Genomic DNA, 22,537 nt, shown 5'->3' on the forward strand with positions numbered 1-22,537 from the left:
GAAATTCGCCTCACCCAAAAATGGCACCGGAGGAATCTCCTCACCTCATGGATGCCCTGCCGAGGTGTTTGCAGAAGAGATCGGTGTGGGAGTGAAGCTGAGAGAGGATGGGAGGGGAAGGGAAAGGGGTTCAACATATGTGCTTGGCGAGGAGCTCGCGCTCGAGGTCCCCGGCAACGAAGAAGGGGTCGTCGGGGGCCACCGCTTGGCCCCCCAGAACCATAGCTCCGGGCCTATCACTGCTGCTGCCTTGGGTGCCTCGACCTCCTCCTCCATGTGCTCTAGCTTCTGCAGCATCCTGTGGATCAGGTCCGCCGGCCGGCTCCGCTTGCCGTGTGCGACTGAGAGAGAGAGAGAGAGAGAGAGAGAGAGAGAGAGAGAGAGAGGATCCGAATTCGAATTCAAATTCCGTGACGCCACAAGCAGATGTCGGCGATGAAGAGAGAGAGAGAGAGAGAGAGAGAGAGAGAGAGAGAGAGAGAGCTGTGATGGTGAGGTGGAGGCCGAGGCTCGAACTGGGGAGGTGGTAAAAGAGATGGGCCACAAAGGAAGGAAGGGTCCAGCGCAGGGTGGGGGAGGGGGAATGGTGGGTTGATCGACGCTTGACCGCTCGTCATCGACAAACGATGACGGATCTCGGTCAGGGACCGGTTCCAAAATGATCAGCAAGTCACAAAGAACCCGTTTGAGGCGGTAGCAGCAACATGCATGTCGGCGTGCATGGTCGACGGCGGCAATGACAGTGGCAGCTGTCAAGTGCGACAGCGACGATGTGATTTGGCGAGGGAGAGAGGGAGGGAAAGGGCCGGCGAGCTTCACCTTGGTGTGGGGGAGCTCCTGGTGGTGTCGGCTTGATCGGAGGGTGGCCGAGGTGGTGGGTCATCGGTTGAGGCGGCAAAGCGGCGCTCAGGCGGCCGACAAAGAGGAAGAAGAAGGTGTGACCGGGGGAGACCGGGTCGGCTCCGTCTTGGTGAGGTCGCGAGGAAGGTCCTAGCGCCACTCCTTGGCTGGACCTGTGAGTGTTGGATGAACCGGATGTTTAGGGCCATCGGATTTGATGAAGGTCTGAGCGTTTTATTTTGAGGAAGCATGAAAGATCATCTGTGTAGGAGCAGAAGATTGTGTGAACGTAGAAAAGAGTTGAACTTGTGTATTATATAGAGGTATAGATTTACTATAACTTTTCTTGTTTGTATGCTTTTCTTTTTCTATAATGTGTTCATGCATGTAAGCTGCTCATTTTCCAGCTCAACTTGTCACCTTTTGCGATACTATAATTTATCTTTGGCCACTCTCATCACCCCTTTTTAGCGGCGAAATTTTCATTTCAGCCACCTGCCGTGTGTTGACTAATTATCATCAGGCACAAGCTGGCAGCATGGATCCATTCATTAGCTATTTGGGACGCATCTTGTCCTTAACCTACATGTGCTTTTCCATTGTTGCGGCTACATTAAGAATTTTGGTTGTCACTAAACCACATTATCGTAGTCTCCATCAGTATCGTCGTTTTCAGTTCTTCGCTCTGAATCTTAATGACAATTCTAAAAGTGCCCGCGTTGCCCGTGTTTTTCCAGTCCATTCAGCTGATGCAAAATCTGACCCTACGGGGTTGGTACGATCTGTGAGCACTATAGCCGCTGTGACACGATCCGAACCGCCGATCTGTATCGATCAATCGACAGTTCCAGCACAACAACGACAAGAACCTGCTATATCTTTTGACCGCCAATTTGTCTTTGAACGATGGACGCTTTGCAAATTCACAGATTACCTTTGACCACAGACAGTGCTACTGCTATCCTAGCCGACATCAGAAGAAGAATCTTCCTGGTACTCAATGAAGGATCCTGAAAAGGAGATTTAACAAGACTGCACTAATCCAAGCACAGTACCCAAAGACGCCATTATTGGCTGAGTTCATTCACCTTTCCAAGTCAGGCAGAGGGCACGAACTATGATCATTCCTCGGAACATGTAGGTACAGCAAAAACTGTGTTTTTCATGGCGGCGGGACAGAGCAGGTGGCCAGCCAAGGCCACCTCTTTTAATTCAAAGGTCATGGAAGGAAGGCAAAATTACCCTAGGGCTATACAAATATATGTTTTATTAGGACCGTTCATTTGTATTAAGATTCTCGTTAGAATGGTAAGTGAAAAAAATTATAGAGTATGTGAGAGAATTAGATAAGTATTATGTGAGATGGATGGATAGCAGAGATAGCCCGTGTGTTCACATCCTCGTATGCCGTTGCCTTTACCATCTTGGACTCGTCGTGATGGTGGCCCTTAAAATATGTTGCCTTGCGCCTGTCTAGCGATCCTCCGTCATGCCATATACGCTACAAAAATTTGAAGACATCGCATGTGCATCACAACTATTGGTATATTAGATGTCTAATGCTTGGCAGGAGACACACTAAGAATTCTCTTTATTTTTTTGACCAGTTACAAACTGGTGCTTGAAAAATAATCCCCTACCAACTAAGTCTCAAAGATCGTACCCATTTGACAACGTGTCAAGCTAAGACAACCACACGGCCTTCCACTATGCCACTTGGTGGCATCTCCTCCTCTGACTCTAGCCTCTTTGCTATCAAGCTTTGGTGTTGGCCTCCACCTCTCTTCAGTTAAATTCTGCCTCTTGCGTCGCAGTGGATATCTTCCTCTGACACATCTTGTACCTCATCTTGCTTTGAAGTGGATATCTCCCTCTACTGCATCCTTCGTGGTGGAAATCTAATCGGATTTTGCCAAATTCGCCCTGCCAAAATCTCGACACAACTTTCTTTTTATCTTAGGCCATACATAAAAAGCGAGCCTGCCATGACATAGCATGCTTAGAGCCATGACCTAAGGATGGCATGAGGCGTCAATTGATCCGAGTGCTTTATAGCTTGTTTCGCCATCGATCACTCTTCTTCAAGGACCATGGGCTAAGACGGGGGCAAAACTAGGTTTGATCCAAGACCCAAGCCACGTCCAGACATAGGTCTACCAAAGTCTGGTGACTCGTGAGAGCTACAGGAGAATTAAGAGCAGAACATGAGCCGTGACCCAGGTTATAACCCGGTTGTCCCAGTGGGAGCTCCGCCCCTGAGCTAAGAGATGGCTAGGATCCTAAACCACGGTGTCACTTAAGAATTTAACGGAAATCACTAGTACATCCTTAGTTTTACATCTTCACATCCGGTAATAACAAGAACCAAACAACATCAAACCTAGAAACATGCAGGAAGGACCGAGTTCGAACCATTCAGCAGTCACCCTCGAGTTCTGAAGCGGCTAAAACCCCCGTCCGTCCTTTTCCCTTGCCACCCTTCCTTTTCCATGCCATTTAAGGGCATCCACGCAGTGTCGCACCACGAATACGTCCGGATCTCCACCACTAAGCCAACCTCCACACTCGAGCGACGTTCTGTTCCTACCACAGTCCACAGGTCCGCATCAACACACGCGCGGGTCGCCGCCCCCATCGAGCTCACGGCAGCGCCTGCCGCTAAATTACTCCGAGCCGCGGCTTTCGCAGCCTCCACCCAGTCACTGCCACGCCACACACTTTTAACGCTATGCTTAACCACACCAACTAATTCACTCCCACTTCCATCTGCAGCGAGCCAGCGAACACGTCTCTCTCTTTCTCGCCTCTCCTCTCTTTTTCTCTCTCAACAGTGGAGTGGCTGGTGCTGCGGGTGGCTGGCCAATAGGGGGGAGAGAGATGGGGAGGGAGCTAGGGGGAGGAGGAGGAGCGCGCTGTTGCTCCATGGCCTCTTCTCCTCAGCGCCTGTTCCCGCTCCTCGCCTGGCTTTGCAGTGTGGCGGTGGCGGGGGCAACAGACACGCTGCGGCAGGGGGAGTCGCTGTCGGGGGCGGCGACGCTGGTGTCCTCGCCGTCTGGGGTGTTCGAGGTGGGCTTCTTCGCGCCGGACACCAACCTGCCCTCCCGCCTCTACCTCGGCATCTGGTACCGCGTCATCTCGCCGAGGACCGTCGTCTGGGTCGCCAACCGCGCCGCGGCGGCCACCTCGGCCTCCCCGTCGCTCACGCTCACCGACACCGGCGAGCTCCGCGTCCTCGACGGCGCGGCGAATGGCACTGCCACGCCGGCGCCGCTGCTCTGGTCCTCCAACACCTCCTCGCGCGCCTCCGTGCCGCGGGGCAGCTACTCCGCGGCCATCCAGGACTCCGGCAGCCTCCAGGTGCGTGGCGAGGACGGCGTGTTGTGGGACAGCTTCTGGCACCCCACGGACACCATGCTGTCCGGGATGCGCATCCCCGTGTTCGCGCCCGGGAGGGGCCCCGTGGAGCGGTTTCTGTTCACGTCGTGGGCCAGCGAGACGGACCCCTCGCCGGGGCGCTACGCACTCGGCCTCGACCCGCACAACTCCGGCCAGGCCTACATCTGGAAAGACGGCAATGTCATCATCTGGAGGTTGGCTTCTTGGTTTCGAGATAGTTTAGCTTTTTGGTATCTTTTCCTTTGGTTAGTTTTCTTGATAGGAGAGGTTGTGAGGATTGTTTTGCTAATACTAGGTTCGATTTGGGCAACAATTAGTAATCATGCCTTTGACCAGTTCAGGGTTAGGAACGTACTGTAGTACTAACTAGTAATTAGCTGCTGGTTGTTGTGTTCTTTCATCGTCTGACCCGGGAATTTCAGAATTTGGGAGGATATATCTTTCTGAATTGTGATTCATGGGAGCAATCTAGATTTGTGCTTATTTGCTATGCAAGATTTCTCGAATTTAGCTAGTTTCGCTAGGTTAGGTAGTCTAGTTTGGTTTGGCTTTTTCAGCTAATCCCGTGCTAGTTGCTTCAGTGTGCAGCAAGGCACCTTCAACTGTCGGTTATTCCCCGTGGAAATTCTAGCATCTCCCTTTCATGGTCCATATAAAACATCATTTTCATTTCAGTACAAGAGGACAGATGGAGAAGACACATAAAAAAGATTCAGTTTAGCTGTAGGAAAGTAGCCATTTGGGGAAGGCGAAATTTTCTATATGCCAGTTTCTGGACCGCTGAAGTGGCACTGCAAATTTGACTCTCCCTTAGCCGCCACTGAATTTCAAAAACGCACTTGTCCGTGCCATTGTTGACCAAATTTGTTCAGTCATAATCTATGATGGGGTTGTGCCAAAGCCAGGACCAGCGTTATTAGAAAGCAGTGGCACCTATGGGAACATCTATTGTGAGTGTCATTTCAAGAATCTGAGAACCTCGCAGTTGCGTGCCAAAAAAAAAAAAGAAATCTTTGGAGAAACATTACGGGCCTGTTTGGTTCGCGTCTAAGTTTGCTATGTCTAAAGTTAGCTAAGTGTGGCTAACAAATTTTTAGGCACAAGTGTGACAAAGGTAGTCAAAAAATTGAGTGTATGACGTGTGGGCAAAGGGGCTAACAAAGTGTGGCTTGCCACAATTGTGAAAGTTAACCAAACAGTTGTCTAAAATCTATGTCACAACCTTAGACGTGACAAACTCAGATGCAAACCAAACATCTCACTTATAGTCTATCAAGGCAGTACTGGCTAGCTAGTCAGGATGGGTGGGCCATTCCAACACGTTTAACCTCTGTTTCTTGATAGATCGGTCTGTTTGTTGCCCTTTCTTTTGTTGTTATGCTTAAGCTCAATAGTTTGAAAATATTATTCTTTTACATGATAGAGGGCCATTTGGACAACAACAACAAAACCTTTTAGTCCCAAGCAAATTGGGTTAGGCTAGAGATGAAACCTATAAGATTCAGTTAAAAAGATAATAAGAAAACAACAGTAATAATAAAGGTACTAGTAATAGTAAAATATAGTAAAAACAATAACGGTACAAGAAGACCGATGTATAAGTTATGGTTCTGACATGTGGATTGCTAACTTTCACGCACTTCTATCAATAGATAGTTCTTTGAGGATATTTTATCCCTTCAAGTCTTGTTATAGACTCCTCACACGTCAGGTTTGGTTGACCCCTACCTCTCTTTACATTATCAGTGCATCTTAGTATCTTGCTATGCATAGGTAACTCTGGAGACCTCTGTTGGATATATCTAAACCATCTCAACTGATGTTGGACAAGATTTTCTTTTAATTGGTGCTACTTCTTCCCTATCGCGTATATCATCATTTCGGACCCGATTCTTTCTTGTATGACTACAAATCCATCGCAATATACATATCTTTGATACACTTAATTGATGGACATGTCGTATTTTTGTTGGCCAATATTCTGTGCCATACAACTTTCGCGGGTCGAATCACCGTCCTATAGAACTTACCTTTTAGCTTTTATAGCACCCTCTTGTCACAGAGGATGCCAAAATGCTTGGCACAATTTTATCCATTCGGTTTTGATTCTACGACTAATATCTTCATCGATATCACCGTCCCTATATAGTATCGATCCTAAGTATTTAAAGGTATCTTTCTTGGAAACCACCTCTCCACCGAGACTAACATCTTCCCCTCATGCCTAGTAGCACTGAAATCACATCTCATATACTCAGTTTTAGTCATACTATGTCTAAAACATTTTGATTCTAAAGTATGTCACCACAACTCTAGTTTCCTATTAACTCTTATCATACTCTCGTCAACTAGCACCACATTGTCAGCAAAGAGTATACACAAAAGGATATCTCCTTGTATGCCTCTTGTGACCTCGTCCATCATCAAATCAAATAAATAAAGGCTCAAAACTGACCCTTGGTGTAGTCCTATTTTAATTGGAAAGTCATCGGTGTCACCATCACTTGTCCGAACACTTATCACAACATTATTGTACATATCTATGATGAGGGTAATGTACTTTATTGGGACTTCGTGTTTCTCCAAGGTCCACCACATAACATCCCTCGGTATTTTATCGTGAACCGTCTTTAAGTCAATGAATACCATGTGCAAATCCTTTTGTTCCCTATCTCTCTCCATAAGTTGCCTCATCAAGAAAAATCGCTTCCATGGTCGACCTCCCGAGCATGAAACCAAATTGGTTTTTGGTAATACCCGCCATTCTTCTTAGGTGACAATAACTCCCTCCCATGGCTTCATTGTAAGGCTCATCAACTTAATTCCACGGTAATTAGTACAACTTTCAATACCTCCCTTATTCTTAAAAATTGGTACTAATATACTTCTCCCTTCTTCGAGCATCTGGTTTGACCAAAAAATGAGGTTGAAGAGCTTAGTTAGTTGTACTATCACTATGTCTCCAAGACATCTTCACACCTCAATGGGGATACTGCCTCCTTTCATCCTTTTTAAAGCTTTCTTGATCGCAGCTTCTTGAATCCTTCGTACAAATCGTCTGGTGGTATCATCAAAAGAGTCATCCAGCTCAATGGTAGAGCTTGCATTCTCCCGGTTGAACAATCCATCCATCTAGTCTTGATCTCATCATATCTCACCATAAGTCGACCAGCCACATCCTTGATGCATTTGACTTGTTTGACATCTCTTGTCTTCCTTTCACAGATCTTGGCCATCTTATAGATGTCATTTTCTCCTTCTCTTGCGCCCAGTTGCTGATAAAGGTCCTTATAAGTCAGATCCCTTGCTTCACTTACTGCTCGCTTGCGGTCTTCTTTACCAATTTGTACTTCTCTATGTTGTCCACACTCCTGTCAAGGTGTAAGCATCTAAAACATTATTTTCTCTCTTTGATAGCCTTCTGAACATCCTCGTTCCACCACCAAGTGTCTATAGTTTCACACCTGCTTCCTTTGGTCACCCCAAACACCACTGAAGCCACATTCCTAATGCAAGTTACCATCTTCATCCACATGTTGTTTGCATCATCTCTTTCCTTCCAAGAGCCCTCGCCAATAACCCTCTCTTAAAAGTTATGTGCTGCTTCTCCTTTGAGCTTCCACCACTTTGTTCTTTCGATTTTGGCGCGCTTGTCCCGTCAAACACGTATACGGAAGTGAAAGTTAGCCACCACAAGCTTAGGTTGAGGGACAACACACTCTCCAAGTATCACCTTACAATCTAAGCAAGCATGTCTGTCATCTCTTCTTGCAAGGACAAAATCGATTTGGCTAGGGTGTTGGCCATTACTAAATGGGATTGTCTCTTTCTAAAGACGGTGTTAGCTATTATCCGTAGGCCATAGCAAAGTTCAAGATATTCTCTCCCTCTTGGTTGCTACTGCCATACCCAAAGCCCCCGTGCACCCCCTCAAACCCTACATTAGATGTACCTACATGGCCATTAAGGTCTCATATGAAGAGCTTCTCGCTAATAGGCACAATACTAACCATGTCATCCAGTTCTTCCTAGAATTGCCTTTTGACGCTCTCATTGTAACCTACTTGAGGGGCATACGTGCTAATAACGTTCAAAATCAAATACCTAACAACCAGCTTAACAAGAATAATCCTATCTCCTTGCCTCTTGACGTCCACCACTCCGTTCTTGAGGCTCTTGTTGATCAAGATGTCAACTCCATTTCTATTCGCGGTCCTCATGTACCATAGCTTGAAGCCGATATTCTTCACCTCCTTCGCCATCTGTCCCTTCCATTTAGTTTCCTAATCGATGTATCGACTAACTCTCGCAACTTACCCGTTAGGGGCCTTACGTTCAACTTACCTAAACGAATCCTACTTGGTTCGGCTAGCTTCCTTACCCTTCGCACCCGTCAAGTCAAATATGGGAGACCCTTGCTCATTTTTCACTACACCCGGGTGCTGATGTAGCGCACCACTAAGGATGAGACGACCCGATCCTTGCCCACTTATCACCGTATCTGGATCAATATACGACGTGTCACCAAGAGGGTGACGGTGTGGCCCTTGCCGATTTAACACCACACCCGGATTCATATATGGCGCGTGCTAAGAGGGTTACACCCCAACGGATTTATTTTGGGTTTCATCTCCATAAGAGTGGCTGTGTTTTATACGTTGGCTCGCCAAGCCTAACCCTCCTTCGTAAACCAGGCTTGGGACTGGCTATGTTGGTACAACATAGGCGGGGTTCTGACTATGTTGAAACAAGATTGGTGGAGTTGCCATTCGGACAAATCTTTGAGAAAGAATCTTTGGTAATTGGTATCCCTCTATGAAATAGTCCAGTAAAGACAAACATTTCGACATTACATTGTAGTACTTGCCTCTGTGGAATCCCAATACCTGTGTGTTGAATAGCCTGATGGATATAAATGAATAGCTAGCTTTGAAGAGAAGTCAATACCTAGGAAATAAGCAGCACAAGCGTCACAGCACCTAGGATGGGCAATGAAGTGGAATTTGGCCATGCAAATGATAGTATTAGTAGCAGTTTAGATTCATGAATATAGGCTGTCAATATAATAAGTGTCCAACTTAAAAAAGGTTGAATATCTCTTTTCAAGATATATCATGACTTGATTTGAATCCTTTAACAGGTCAGGACAATGGACTGGGCAGAATTTTGTAGGCATTCCATGGAGGCCACTCTACATGTATGGGTACAAACCGGCAAATGATCCAGTCTTAGGACAATATTACACTTACACTGCAACAAACACATCTCTGCAGAGGTTTGTTGTTGTGCCAAATGGCACAGACGTCTGCTACATGGTTAAGAAGTCCTCACAAAAGTGGGAGACTGTCTGGATGCAACCATCAAATGAGTGCGAATACTATGCCACATGTGGTGCGAATGCAAAATGTACTGTGGTGCAAGATGGCAAGGCAAAATGCACGTGTCTGAAAGGTTTGTCTCTGACCAAAATTTTAGAATGCAATATCTTCTGTGCAATGCAAAAGGTGTTACCCACACCAAAATAGGTCTGCAATTTCGATTTTCAAACTTTGAAGGATTCAAGATAAAGGCTCCTTTTGGAACACAGGTTTTTTTATAGCAATCCTGCAAAAATTGCACAAGTTCCTGCAAAATTCATGCACCAAAACATTAGTTCCTTCTCTTCATCCTTCAACTCAATTGTTCTTATTTAACATCCAGTTGATTTAGCTGTAAAATGGTCAATATTTGCTGGATGGCTAAAGTTTTTGGAACATGCTCAAGTCCAGGGCTTTGCATTGGAAGGATTGTTTACTTGGTTAAAAGAAAACTTGTTTGCTTGTCTTTTCTCTTACTTTGGGCGTGCTTTCAATTTGTTCTTCAATTGTTCAAAACAGTTTACAGTATGAAAAACGTTGGTTAGGATTGCTATGTCTGTTTCTTTATAGAGCTTTCTTTCATACATGCTTACAAAATAAATACTAGCCAGGGTCTGACTTTCCTTTTTTTTTATTTATTTCAATAGGTTTTCAGCCGAAATTGTTGGATCGGTGGAATGCAGGAAACTGGAGTCAAGGTTGTATCAGGAGCCCGCCTTTGGGTTGTCAGGTCAACCAATCTGGGGATGGATTTCTTGCTATTGGAAACGTGAAGTGGCCTGATTTCTCATATTGGGTGTCCACTGTGGCAGATGAGACAGGGTGCAGGACTGCCTGCCAGAACAACTGCTCATGTGGTGCCTATGTTTACTTGACTACAATAGGGTGTCTAGCCTGGGGTAACGAACTAATCGATATCTACGAGTTGCCGAGTGGGGGATATAACCTAAACCTCAAGCTTCCTGCTTCTGAGTTAAGTAAGTAATGATGATTATCTAACCAATAGGTTTTAACGTTGCACAACATTTCTATATTTCTCCACCTGTAAAATATGATGTTTATGCCACTGTCTGCTGTCCCTTAATGAGCAGGAGAACATCATGCAATTTGGAAAATAGCCACAATAGTATCTGTCGTGGTGCTATTTGTTTTGGTAGCTTGCCTTGTTCTCTGGTGGCAGCGTGGCAGAAATATTAAAGGTAAGGTTCCTTTCCATATACCCTTCATGTGGAGAAATCCATGTGGCACTCGCTACTGTTCACTTACCAATATTTTGAATGTAAGAATTCAGTCAAATATGGGATGCAATAATTATTATGCTGTAATAAAAGATAAACAAACATCATGCTCAGACGTTTGTGGGCTTGATTTTCATCAACAAAATTAGAGGCTTTAGTGATCCTAAAACAAGATAGTGGTAACTAATCATGATTAGTCCATGGATTTTTGTTATGCGTTTGCTGTGGGAAAACATTCCCATCATCAGTAAAAATTGAGGTATTCTCTTGCCAAGGTGATGTAAATCATAGTCTTTACTCACCTGTGCAGTGAAATTTTGGTTCACTGATTGAAGCGTAGCAAAAGCCCACTCCTTTCTGTTGCCATACTGATCTTTTTAGGGTAAAAAGTCTTTTAAGTGCTCCTATTAGTCAGTGTTCTGGGTTAAGTGTTCTAGTTAGAACTGTGATTAGAAAAACCATAAACTTTGCTGTAATGCTGTCATAAACTCGCTAGAAAAGGTGTGAACTGGCAGTTTCAAAATGAATTCTTGGTGGCATGTATAATGTTAACAACCATTCTGTAGCAGATGCAGTGCACAGAAGTTGGAGGTCAAGACATTCATCTACCCAGTCCCAGCAGACTAGTGGTATGCTGGATATCTCACAGTCGATTCGTTTTAATGATGAAGTGGAGGACGGGAAAAGTCATGAACTCAAAGTATACTCCCTGGACCGCATAAGAGCTGCCACATGTAATTTTTGTGACTCTAACAAGCTTGGAGCAGGAGGATTTGGTCCTGTCTATATGGTATGTTAAATGTCATCAATGACAGTAATTTTTGTGTTATAGTTGGCATAATAATGGATATCATGAACCACTTTAGGGAAAATTACCTGGGGGAGAAGAAGTAGCGGTGAAGAGGCTTTGTAGGAATTCAGGTCAAGGCCTTGAGGAATTCAAGAATGAGGTCTTACTTATTGCAAAGTTGCAGCACCGCAATCTTGTAAGACTTCTAGGATGCTGCATACAGGGAGAAGAGAAGATCTTGGTGTATGAGTACATGCCTAACAAAAGTCTAGATGCATTCCTCTTTAGTACGTATCATTTCCACTTCCCATGCATCTCTATTGCCCCACTGAATGAACAAATATGCTGACTGAATCGTGATCACTGTGGATGAATAGATCCTGAAAAGCAAGGGCTTCTAGACTGGAAAAAGCGGTTTGATATAATTGAAGGTATCGCTAGAGGGTTGCTATATCTCCACCGGGACTCGAGGCTACGTGTTGTTCACCGTGATCTCAAGGCCAGCAACATTCTCCTGGACGCAGATATGAACCCCAAGATATCAGATTTTGGGATGGCAAGGATGTTTGGTGGGGACCAAAACCAATTCAACACAAATCGTGTCGTCGGAACATTGTATGCACAATTCAATAGACCATACAATAACCACACCACTCCCACTTGGTTGTGATTAGTTGATTATTGTTTTGCAGTGGCTACATGTCTCCTGAATACGCAATGGAAGGCATTTTCTCAGTCAAGTCTGACATTTACAGCTTTGGAGTCCTGATCCTGGAGATCATCACAGGAAAGAGGGCTGTGAGCTTCCATGGTCAACAGGACTCCCTGAACATTGGTGGATATGTAAGCACATGCTTCTTCTATATCCACATTTAGAGGGGTCTTACCTAAACAAACAGGCATTGCACTCATATTCTGTTTTGCTACTTGATGCTTCACAACCATTTTTCAGGCATGGCGACAATGGAACGAAGATAAGGGTGAGGAACTGATCGATCCAATGATAAGAGCATCATGCTTAATTCGACAAGTCTTGAGATGCATCCACATTGCACTGTTGTGCGTGCAAGATCATGCTGATGAGCGTCCCGACATCCCCACTGTCATCCTTATGTTGAGCAGCGACAGCTCAAGGCTTCCCAATCCGAGGCCACCTACTCTGATGCTTCGAGGCCGTGATGTTGAGACGAGCAAATCAAGTGAGAATGAACAGAGCCACTCCATAGGCACTGTGTCAATGACGCAGTTGCATGGAAGATAGGATAGCAAGAACAATATATCGGAATTATGGTATCTTTGTGCTCCCCCCCCCCCCCTCCCTCTTTCTGATGTTAATAAAGCGTTGTTTTGTGTAGATTAGTCATTGTTTTTCTTCCTGTTTTGTATGAAAAATTCATTGAGTCATACCTAGTGACAATGTGACATTTATTTTTCCAAAAGAAAAATTGTGCAGGTGATTGTAGTACTGTCATTTGTGTGCCCACTGCCCAGGGCATGCATAAGCTAATCATGAGATGAATACAAAACTTGATACAACCTTACTTTGCTAAAAAAGTACTTTTTTTTTTTACAGAATCGGATGTGAATTTCTGACTAGTTTCTCGCAGTTCTATTGCTATTCTTTGTTTTATTCCCTTCATTTGAAAAAAAAAATAGCATAGCTCTACAAACCTTGTCCTGGAGCTATATTCCCCCTTTATCTAATCTGGTATGACATCTGCTGAACAAGATATGTATATCATCACAAGGGAGTCTGCATCACTCCAGATTTCCAGTACAAGTCACTCTGAAGTTGATGCATTGTCAGGAAAATACAGAGCCATGACCTATGAGCCCACCAGGCGACCGTATATTTCTCACTGGAGGTCATGCTTCACGCACGCAGATTGCTTGCTGCCGATTGCATGCATATACGAAATCTATACATGTATATATCAGTCTAAACATGAATGGAACGTGGAATCCGCCTTAACACAGCATCATTTTTTCTTGTTTTTGTTTCGGTTTTGATACTCCCTTCAGATAACGTTTGTTTCTCTAAAAACGTTTCCTTAAAGCAACTGCCGGGACGAATAGTTGCTGGGAGCAACGATAGCTCCGTCGCGCATTGACCCACCAACCGCAGTACCGTACAAAAGCAGGTGTAGTAGTACTGTGGCAGCTCAACCGGCTACCAGATAGGACTGTTCTACTACGTTTTATACTGAGCGCGACGGAACCTTCTCCTTGTCGTCGCCCGCCGAGGCCGTCGAGATCCCAACCATTTCACGCAATTTCTCTCATTTCACGCAATTTCTCGGCTTTTTCGAGCATTCTGGCTGCCCCTCGCCTTGTTTTTCCCAACCGGCCGGCACATGCCACTACGCCAGGCAACGCCCGCCCGTCCACGGATCGCCTCGGCGCGTTGGCGTCGTTGCAGCAGCCAAGAAAACAACGCCGCTTCGCTGGCCGGATGTTCCAAATTCCAGCCCGGAGCACGTGCCCGCCCCGCTTATTTTTCTCCTCCGCGACTGTTGTTGTGAGATTCTGGTCAGTGCTGTTTTTCTCTAATCCAACCACTAGCATGTGTAGCTGAAATACCAAATCTTCTAGAATTTCGTTTCCGTGGCAACTCCGCCAGACACGACCTGTGCTGTGCTCTCTCTTTCTCTCTCGTCGTTGAGGCCCGGCGCCATAGGGTTGGTGAGTGGTGACATCTCTGAATAGTCCCATGCTGGGGCGTGTGTTCTGCTGCGGTAGCTATGGCCGGGTCGTCTCCAAAGTGTCACTCGCCTCGTGTTCTTTGACCTACAGTGCAGAAACCGACCGTCGACTCATCAGCACCGTAACTGTTACCAGGCCACACTGACGGCTCCATTACTGTTCTGAATCGGAGACACGTCGGCTGGTCTGGTTCATCGATCATCCAGTCTCGGATAATGGATGTTGCAAGTAGAACGGCGCCTCTTCGTTCGATGTGCCACAAGGGGAAAACTAGTGCGTGCATGGTGTGGTGGATTCACCAGCGCTGTTCACCCTGGATCCAATACGGATCACACTGCTGGGCATCAGTGTTGGAATATGTGTTTTTTGCATAGTTGGTTATAGATAATTTTAAATTGTAATTTGGTGTGACTAGAAACAGAGTTATAGTCAGATTTTTATTTTTTATCTATAAATATTGTATATTATTATTGTAAGAATACGAGAAAGAGCGTCTGCAATCGTACTTCGAAGATATATACAAGTTAACATAATCTTGTTAAAAAAATATCATATCTTGTATATTAATTTTATATTTAGCTTATCAATCCTGATAATATTTCCGTTAAAACCCTTACCATCCGAATCCTGCGCCGGCCAGGCGCTCGACCTTCGGCGGCTACAGTCGGCAATGTCGCGATCAAGAACCACGCAAGGAACCTAAGAAATATATATTCTTAATCTTAGCCCGTTCTCATAATCCAGATCAATCCAAGCAGAAACTGACACGAGATTGACGAGAGCAACTGAGCTGATCTGGACCGATGGATGAAGTAACCCTATCATATGCTAGACATGCTCACGATCCAGATAGAAATAATCATCTCGGATGATCGATCAGACCCTCACAACATCATCTTCTCATCTTTCTCGCTGACCAAATTAGTTTGCCACCAGTACGTCGGTCAAATGCGAGTTTTTTTTAATGAAAGTCAAACGCAAGTTTGTCTCTCTCGTGCAGTCATGCTCTAGCTTTCCATAATGCGAACTCCAACCTTCGCAGCCCCTTCCTTTCCAAACCACTTTACTGCTTGGTCGCGCCATGGCAAACCTAGCTAGTTAACGACTGTGCTTTTTTTTTTTTTTTGCTCACCTTTTATTTAGACGGGAGCACTACAACAAAGACGCCTGATTCTCCTACGCACAACCCGATCATGGCTTTCGTGGCACCCAGGAGAATCGGTCCACTACTCATTAGCCTCGTTGTGAACAAATCGCACAGCTCAGGCCTGACTCGACGCACCAAATCGACGGCTGAACAAACTGATGGAAATACACGACAACAGTCGGCAACTCAGTTCAGCAGTGTTCCAGCTCTGAACCTGATTCCGACTCTGAACAAGGACGACTCAAACTCGACACGACCAACATGACTGACACTAAAACATGAACAACAAGGTTACTACTAACAAATCCCCTTAACATTGGCGTACCTTGACATCAACGACTCCTATCTTCCTCCTCAGCTCAAGAAATCTCTCTCTCCCAAGGGCTTTTGTCAGTATGTCTGCCATTTGCTCTCCGGTGTTCACATACTCAATGTCCACTCCTCCCTTTTTAACACACTCACGTATGAAGTGATACGTCGTGTCTATGTGTTTACTTCGATCATGTAGCATTGGGTTCTTGCTCAAAGCTATTGTCGATTGATTGTCCACCAGCAACTTAAATTTTTCAGTCATCCCTCCCGTCAGGCTCTTGACCAACCTACTCAGCCACATATCCTGACATGCTCCAGTGGCAACCGCCACATATTCAGCTTCACATCTCGATAATGTCATAATCTTTTGCTTTTGTGAACTCCATGATACTACAGAAGGACCTAGAAAAAACAACACACCTGTTGTGCTTCTTCTGTTCTCCAAATCTCCAGCAAAATCACTATCAGTGAAACTAGTAATCGTCAGTTTAGATTCTCCTCTTCTGAAGAAATAGCCATAACCTTCTGTACCACTGATATATCTCACAATGCGCTTTAGAGCTGCCAAATGCTGAGTTGTTGGTGCTTCCATGAATCGATTGACCATGCCCACTAAAAAGGTTATGTCAGGTCTGGTGTTAACCAAGTATCTCAAGCATCCAACCAGTCTTTTATACTCAGTTGCGTCCACAAAAGAGCTTCCATCTTGTTTCTGCAGCTTCAATCGATTTTCCATTAGAGTCAAGCAGGGATTACAGCTGTCATACCCGCTATCTCAACTATCTTCCTCACATAGTTTCTCTGGCACAATGTTATTCCTTTAGCAGATTGCTCCACCTCAATACCCAAATAGTAACTGAGTGGATCCAGATCACTCATGCTGAATTTCCTCATCATTTGTGCCTTAAACTCAGTGATTCCCTCTGTGCTTGAGCCTATGATAATTAGATCATCCACATATACTACCACCAGTAGTAGCTTTCCATTTTTGTGCCTTTTGTAGACAGCATGCTCAAGAGAATTTCTGTCAAAACCTAGTGAAATCAGTGTCTCGTCTATTTTTGCATTCCAAGCTCTTGGTGCCTGCCTCAAACCATATAGTGCTTTATGAAGTTTCAATACCATATCAGCTCTCTCATTATCAACAAACCCAGGAGGTTGTAGCACATACACTTCCTCGGTCAGTTCACCATTGAGAAAAGCAGATTTCACATCCATGTGGTGGATTTCCCACCCCCATGTGCTGCCAATGCCATTAGCACAAGCACAGATTCCATTCTAGCAACCGGAGAAAATACCTCATCAAAGTCAATACCTTTTTTTTGTGCATAGCCCTTTGCAACTAATCTTGCTTTATGCTTTATCACATTTCCATTTGGATCCTTCTTCAATTTAAACACCCACTTTAGACCAATTGGTTTGTGATCTTTTGGTAAGACTGCAAAGGCCCATGTCTTGCTATTTTCAATTGATTTCAACTCATCTTCCATTGCTTTCTTCTAATTGCCATCTCTGATTGCTGCTTCTACACTGGCAGGTTCTTCAACACTAAACAAGCACAAGCCACTATACTCTAGATTCTGTGGCTCAGTTGTCTGCCACACATTGTCCACTATCTTGTACCTAAGTGGTACACCTTCTGAATCTTGTGTTTCTCCTGGTGGAGGTGAGACCCACTCGACTTCCTTATGTGGCTCTGCTGATCTTGGTGTTACTGGTGTTGACTGATCACCAGCAGTAACACATAAGGGCTCACTAGCTACATATCCATTGTACACTGTCTCCTCTTGTATGACAAATGTATCCTCATTTGTTCTTGCATCACAGGTATCCGCTGACTGCTCCTAGCCCCAGCTTCTATGTTCTTCAAACACTACATACCTCGACATACGAAGCTTCCTTGTGTCAGGATCATAGAACCTGTATGCCTTTGAACCACTTTCATAGCCTATGAACACCATAGCCTTACTTCTGTCCTGCAACTTCTTCGGGTGGGGATTTGAAACTCTCACATGTGCCACACATCCAAAAGCACGAAGATGCTTCACCTTTGACTTCCTATTTGTACATAGCTTCATATGGAGTTTTCCCAATTAGGCTCCTAGTCTGAGCTCTATTCAGGAGATAGACAACAGTAGTAGCTGCTTCACCCCATAATCTCCCAGGCACCTTCATGCTTTTCAGCAAGCTCCTTGTCATTGCTACTACTGTTTGATTTCTTATTTCCATTACCCCATTCTGCTGGGGAGTGTATGGGGCTACTAGTGTTCTCTTCAACCCCAGCTGTTCACAGTAGTCTGCAAACTCATTTGACAGAAACTCACCTCCTCTGTCAATCCTCAGCTCCTTCACCTTGAGACCAACTTCTAGCTCAGCCCTTGCATGTACTGATCTGAATGCCTTTAGAGCTTCATATTTGGTCTTGATCAGCACAAGCCACATGAACCGAGTGTAATCATCCACAATAAGCATAAAGTACCTTTTTCCTCCAGGTGTTGCTGGTGAGATAGGTCCACATAAATCTCCATGAAGCAACTCTAGTGGCTCTTTAGCTCGGTAAGCAGATGCTAATGGAAAAAGTTGACAATGTTGCTTCCCAATCAGACACCCCTCACACAATTGCTCAACATGATCAATCAGAGGTATACCTTCTACAAGCTCCTTCCTTACCATATCCTTTAGAGCTCTGAAATGGATATGCCCATATCTTGCAAGCCATTTCCATGCCAAATCGTCAATTTTTGCAAGCAAACACACATTACCAGCTATGTTCAGTGGCAGCTTATACATTCTATTGCCTGCTCGAGACACCTTGGCCAACAGTAAACGTGCTCGACCATAAATACTGAGTATTCCATCCTCTATTACAATCTTACACCCATTTTCATCCAATTGCCCCAAGCTAATAATGTTACTTCTCAGTTGTGGTATGAAATATGCCTTAGACAAGGCTCAATGTTCGCTGCTCTTACACTCAAACATAACTATACCCTTTCCTTCTATTTCAACAAGTGATCCATCCCCAAATTTTACTGATCCCCTCATGGATTTGTCAAGGTATGTAAACATAGATTCATTCTTAAAAGTGCATCTAGCCCTTATGTGTGGTTTTGATAATTAATGACAATACTTATGGACTAACAATGGTATTGAGTTTGCTAGTAGGTTGTTCCATAGGTAATGCATTGAGAGATATGCATGAGCTCTAGGTGACTGGGGAGATTGAAAATGCATCAAGATGAATGAGCTCTAAGTGATGCTCGGGTAAGTGATGACAATACTTATGGACCAACAATTGTGTTAAGAATTGTTATTAGGTTATTCCATAGGAGATGCATAAATGATGAATCATGAATTTCCTGAGAAATTTCATGAGAATAAAAGAAATACATTGTTGTCATTGAGCTCTTAGTGATGCTCATAAGGAGAAGGAAAAGCTCAATAAGATTGGCAATAAACTTGAAGACTAAGTTACTTGTGGAGATCAAGTAACTAAAGGTATGACATTGTTAATAGAGTTTTATAGACTAATCCGTGTGCTATGTGCTTAAGAATGAGTGGGGTTAGGTTCTATATGAAGATTGACAATATACATGAAGGCTAATAAGTTACGTGTGGAGATCAAGTAACTTAAGTTACAAAAGTTATCAATTAGGTTTTATGGACTAACCCATGTGTTTTGTGCTCGAGAGTGAGTTGGGGTTAGGATACATAAGAAGGTATAAGTTGAATTTAAATCATATATGCCAAGAGTGAAGAACAAGAGTGGACTGCATATTGATAAAGTGAATTTCTTGAAGATGTCAAATACAAAGTGGTTTTCTATGGCAAGACGGTGAAGGGCAAGCAAGACTCGGCTACGATGGACCATCCGGTGGTGAAGGGTAAGCAAATGGCTTGACACCGAAGGACCAAGGCAGTGGTGAAGAGCGACTGAAGGCTTTGCACCAATAGACCGTGTGAGACCATGCGAAGCTATGAGTGATTTGCATCAATTATATGAAGAATCAAGAAGAGATGAAGTGAAGAATATATAAAAGTTGGCAACTCTCAATGTTTGAATGAAAGAAGCGGTACTTGAAAGTTATTCAAAGGCTAAAAGTGGTTCAAACGAGTTTTACATTCGAATTTGAGTATATGTATACCGCACTATTAAGAGGGATGCAATGTAGAGCTAATTGCCATGTCTCAGTGCTCAAGAGTTTCTAACCAAACCCAAGTGAGAGTTCTTTTTAGAAATTCCGGTGTAGAAAGTGTGAAAGTATCCTAATTTGGTTTCGGAGTGTTCCTAATTTTATCCAATATTTTTGAGATCATGAATTCAGTTGGGATGTGTAGCCATCTGAATAAGCTTTCCATAGAATCCAAAATCGTCAAAATAGGACTTCGGGATCAAAAGTTATAGCTGTTTTGAGAGGGTCGGCTGTGTTAAACTCGGATACTCCGGGTTGACCCGGATACTCCAGGTTATCCAGAGTCTCTGGGTGAGGTTCCGAGCTGAGTGGTTTGTTATGGCCTTTTTGGTTGACCCGGATACTCCGGGTGAGGTTCCGAGATAGGGTCTCGGTTTTGGCCTTTTTAGTTTACTCGGAGACTCCGGATTGATCCGGATACTTCGGGTCAGTAAAAAAAGTACTGTAATGGCTAATTTTTAGGGGTTGGGTATTTAGACCCCCTCACCCCCATCCTTTGGAGCGGCACAAGGGCACGAAAGAGAACAAATTTTAGAACCAAAAGAACTCCTTCCCACTCCATTTTAGTGAGAGATTTGAGAAAAAAAAGTGAGTTGGGTTGAGAGATTGAAAGATTGAGTGCAAGTGAGCTAAAATTCATTCTTGAGCACTCGAGTTCATCGATAAGAAGTTCATCGTTGTGTTTGTTACTCTTGGAGCTTTGAGCTCTTAGGAGGCTAAGCGTCGCCGACGAGCACCCAAGGTTGTGGTGTGCCACGAAAAGTTTGTGAATGCTTCGATTTCGCCTCTGCAAGGAAAGAAATCAAGAGTGAAAGCTAAGTTCAAGTATGACCGAGCTTGAAGAGAAAAAGGGTTGAGAGAGACCAGACTTAAGTGTGACCGAGCCCCTCAACGAAGACGTAGGAACCTCTAGAAGAGATGTCCGAACTTTGAGAAACAAATCGCGTGTCTCCTCTCTTATTTTCATGTTTTGTGTTCTTGCTTAATATTTATGCATTTTGCTAGATCTACTTACTCGTGTAAAATTGATTGTAGGTTCTTCGTGAATCTACTTAGAATCATCACTTGGAATACACGACTTCATTTGGTTTGAGGTAGAACTCTTTAGCCGTACTTTAATTTCAGTTTTGAACACATTCTGTACAGAACCCAGAGACTCTGTATACTGTACAATCTACTCTCAACCCGGATACTTTGGGTTAGCCCGGATACTCTGGTGAACAGTATTTTCAGGGTTTTTCAATTAATATTTTCTTGTATATCTTTTGCTAGAATTGAATAATTTTTGTCACCATAGTATTGTAACTTTCATACTTATTTAGGGTGATTGTGCACTAGTTGAGCCTAGCATATTTAGGATTTTTACATGTGAAAAATTCGTTAGTTTATTTTTCGCTACAAGTTTAGACTAATGATAAAAGGAGATGAATTTTTACAAAAACGTCTATTCACCCCCTCTATGCGACATCATTGTCCTTTCAATTCTCTGTCATATGATTGCTACCACCAGTAATTAGGTACCAATATTCCTTTCCAGTATCTACAGGGATGAGTTTTTCTTCACTGAGAAATACCTGATGTGTGTTCTTGTTACTGGACAACGACTGTGTGACAGTACTTTCCGTCAAGATTCGATTGCAGTGATGCACCATTAAGAGTGTGGCTTCATCTTCATGTGCTTGCACAAGATTCACATCCTCCTCCTGTCGTGGACGCCGGCACTCGCGTGCCCAGTGCCCGAATTTTTGACAATTCCGGCATTTGTCCTACGACTTGTCCTTCTGGGGAGGCCTGGCATCACGCCCGCTGGTGTCATCACCTCTCCCTTTGGGAGACCAGCCATGCTCGCACCCAGCATGCCCAGTCTTGCAACCACCAGAGCCCTCCTCTCTGGCCTGCCACTGCTTGTACCTCGCCATCCACTCCTCCTTGGACAACAACAATTTTGCTTCGCCCGAGATGGACTGTGCGCTGGCATTCTTTCTATGTCATTCCTCCTCTACCTTAAGTCTGCTGGTCACATCCTCAATTGACAACGTCTCAAGATCGAGTAAGGTCTCAATCGAGAGAGGTGTGACGGCACAACTCAGAGGTACTTCTGAACCACCTCCTCCTCGCCATGCTCATCGCCGAGGACACGCAAGTTGCTGACAAGGCTAGATAGCCTTACAGCAAAGTCGTCCACTAATTCACCGTCACGGAAGGAGATATCCTTGAACTCCCGACAAAGGCTCTGCACCTTTGCTTTGCGCGCCCGATCACTGCCAATCCACATGGTCTTCAAAGCATCCCACGCCACCTTCGTAGTGGCCTTGCTAGCGAGGGTCGCCAACAGCTCGGCTGGCACTGCGCGCAGGATCGCCTCTATCGCTATGCGATCCTCCTAGAAGTCATCGATGCCGTGCTCGATAGCGTCCCATAGCCCTCGCGCCTGCATCATGACTTTCATCATGAGGGACCGGTCGGTGTAGTTGGTTCGCGTTAGCATCGGGTATGTGGACGATCCGCTGATTTCCTTCACCACCCGCCGTACCACCAAGTCGCCACCATCGCCGATGCCA

The 22,537-nt window shown here is 44.6% G+C and overlaps 1 protein-coding gene across 2 annotated transcripts; it reads left to right on the top strand.

The window, feature by feature from the left end:
• Nucleotides 1-3,636: 3,636 nt before the first annotated feature.
• LOC133892464 (G-type lectin S-receptor-like serine/threonine-protein kinase B120) lies at nucleotides 3,637-13,079 on the top strand. 2 transcript variants are annotated; one of them, XM_062333260.1, is made up of 9 exons: nucleotides 3,637-4,430; nucleotides 9,377-9,687; nucleotides 10,241-10,570; nucleotides 10,685-10,792; nucleotides 11,398-11,621; nucleotides 11,698-11,908; nucleotides 11,999-12,236; nucleotides 12,314-12,464; nucleotides 12,574-13,079. In XM_062333260.1, exons 1-9 carry the CDS (start codon nucleotides 3,718-3,720, stop codon nucleotides 12,880-12,882), a joined length of 2,595 nt encoding a protein of 864 aa, XP_062189244.1. In that variant the 5' UTR covers nucleotides 3,637-3,717; the 3' UTR covers nucleotides 12,883-13,079. The 2 variants fall into 2 exon arrangements, with proteins under 2 accessions (XP_062189244.1, XP_062189246.1); XM_062333262.1 differs by having other exon boundaries at nucleotides 11,401-11,621.
• The last annotated feature ends 9,458 nt before the right edge of the window (nucleotides 13,080-22,537 follow it).

This window comes from Phragmites australis, chromosome 15 (genome assembly GCF_958298935.1).
Source record: "Phragmites australis chromosome 15, lpPhrAust1.1, whole genome shotgun sequence".
NCBI lineage: Eukaryota > Viridiplantae > Streptophyta > Magnoliopsida > Poales > Poaceae > Phragmites > Phragmites australis.

Excerpts from the sequence above, each read along its gene's own strand:
- LOC133892464 (XM_062333260.1), top strand. The coding sequence starts at position 3,718 with ATGGGGAGGGAGCTAGGGGGAGGAGGAGGAGCGCGCTGTTGCTCCATG. Across the intron at positions 9,688-10,240 it reads AAAATGCACGTGTCTGAAAG|GTTTTCAGCCGAAATTGTTG; the intron begins GTTTGTCTCTGA and ends TTATTTCAATAG. Across the intron at positions 12,237-12,313 it reads AATCGTGTCGTCGGAACATT|TGGCTACATGTCTCCTGAAT; the intron begins GTATGCACAATT and ends ATTGTTTTGCAG.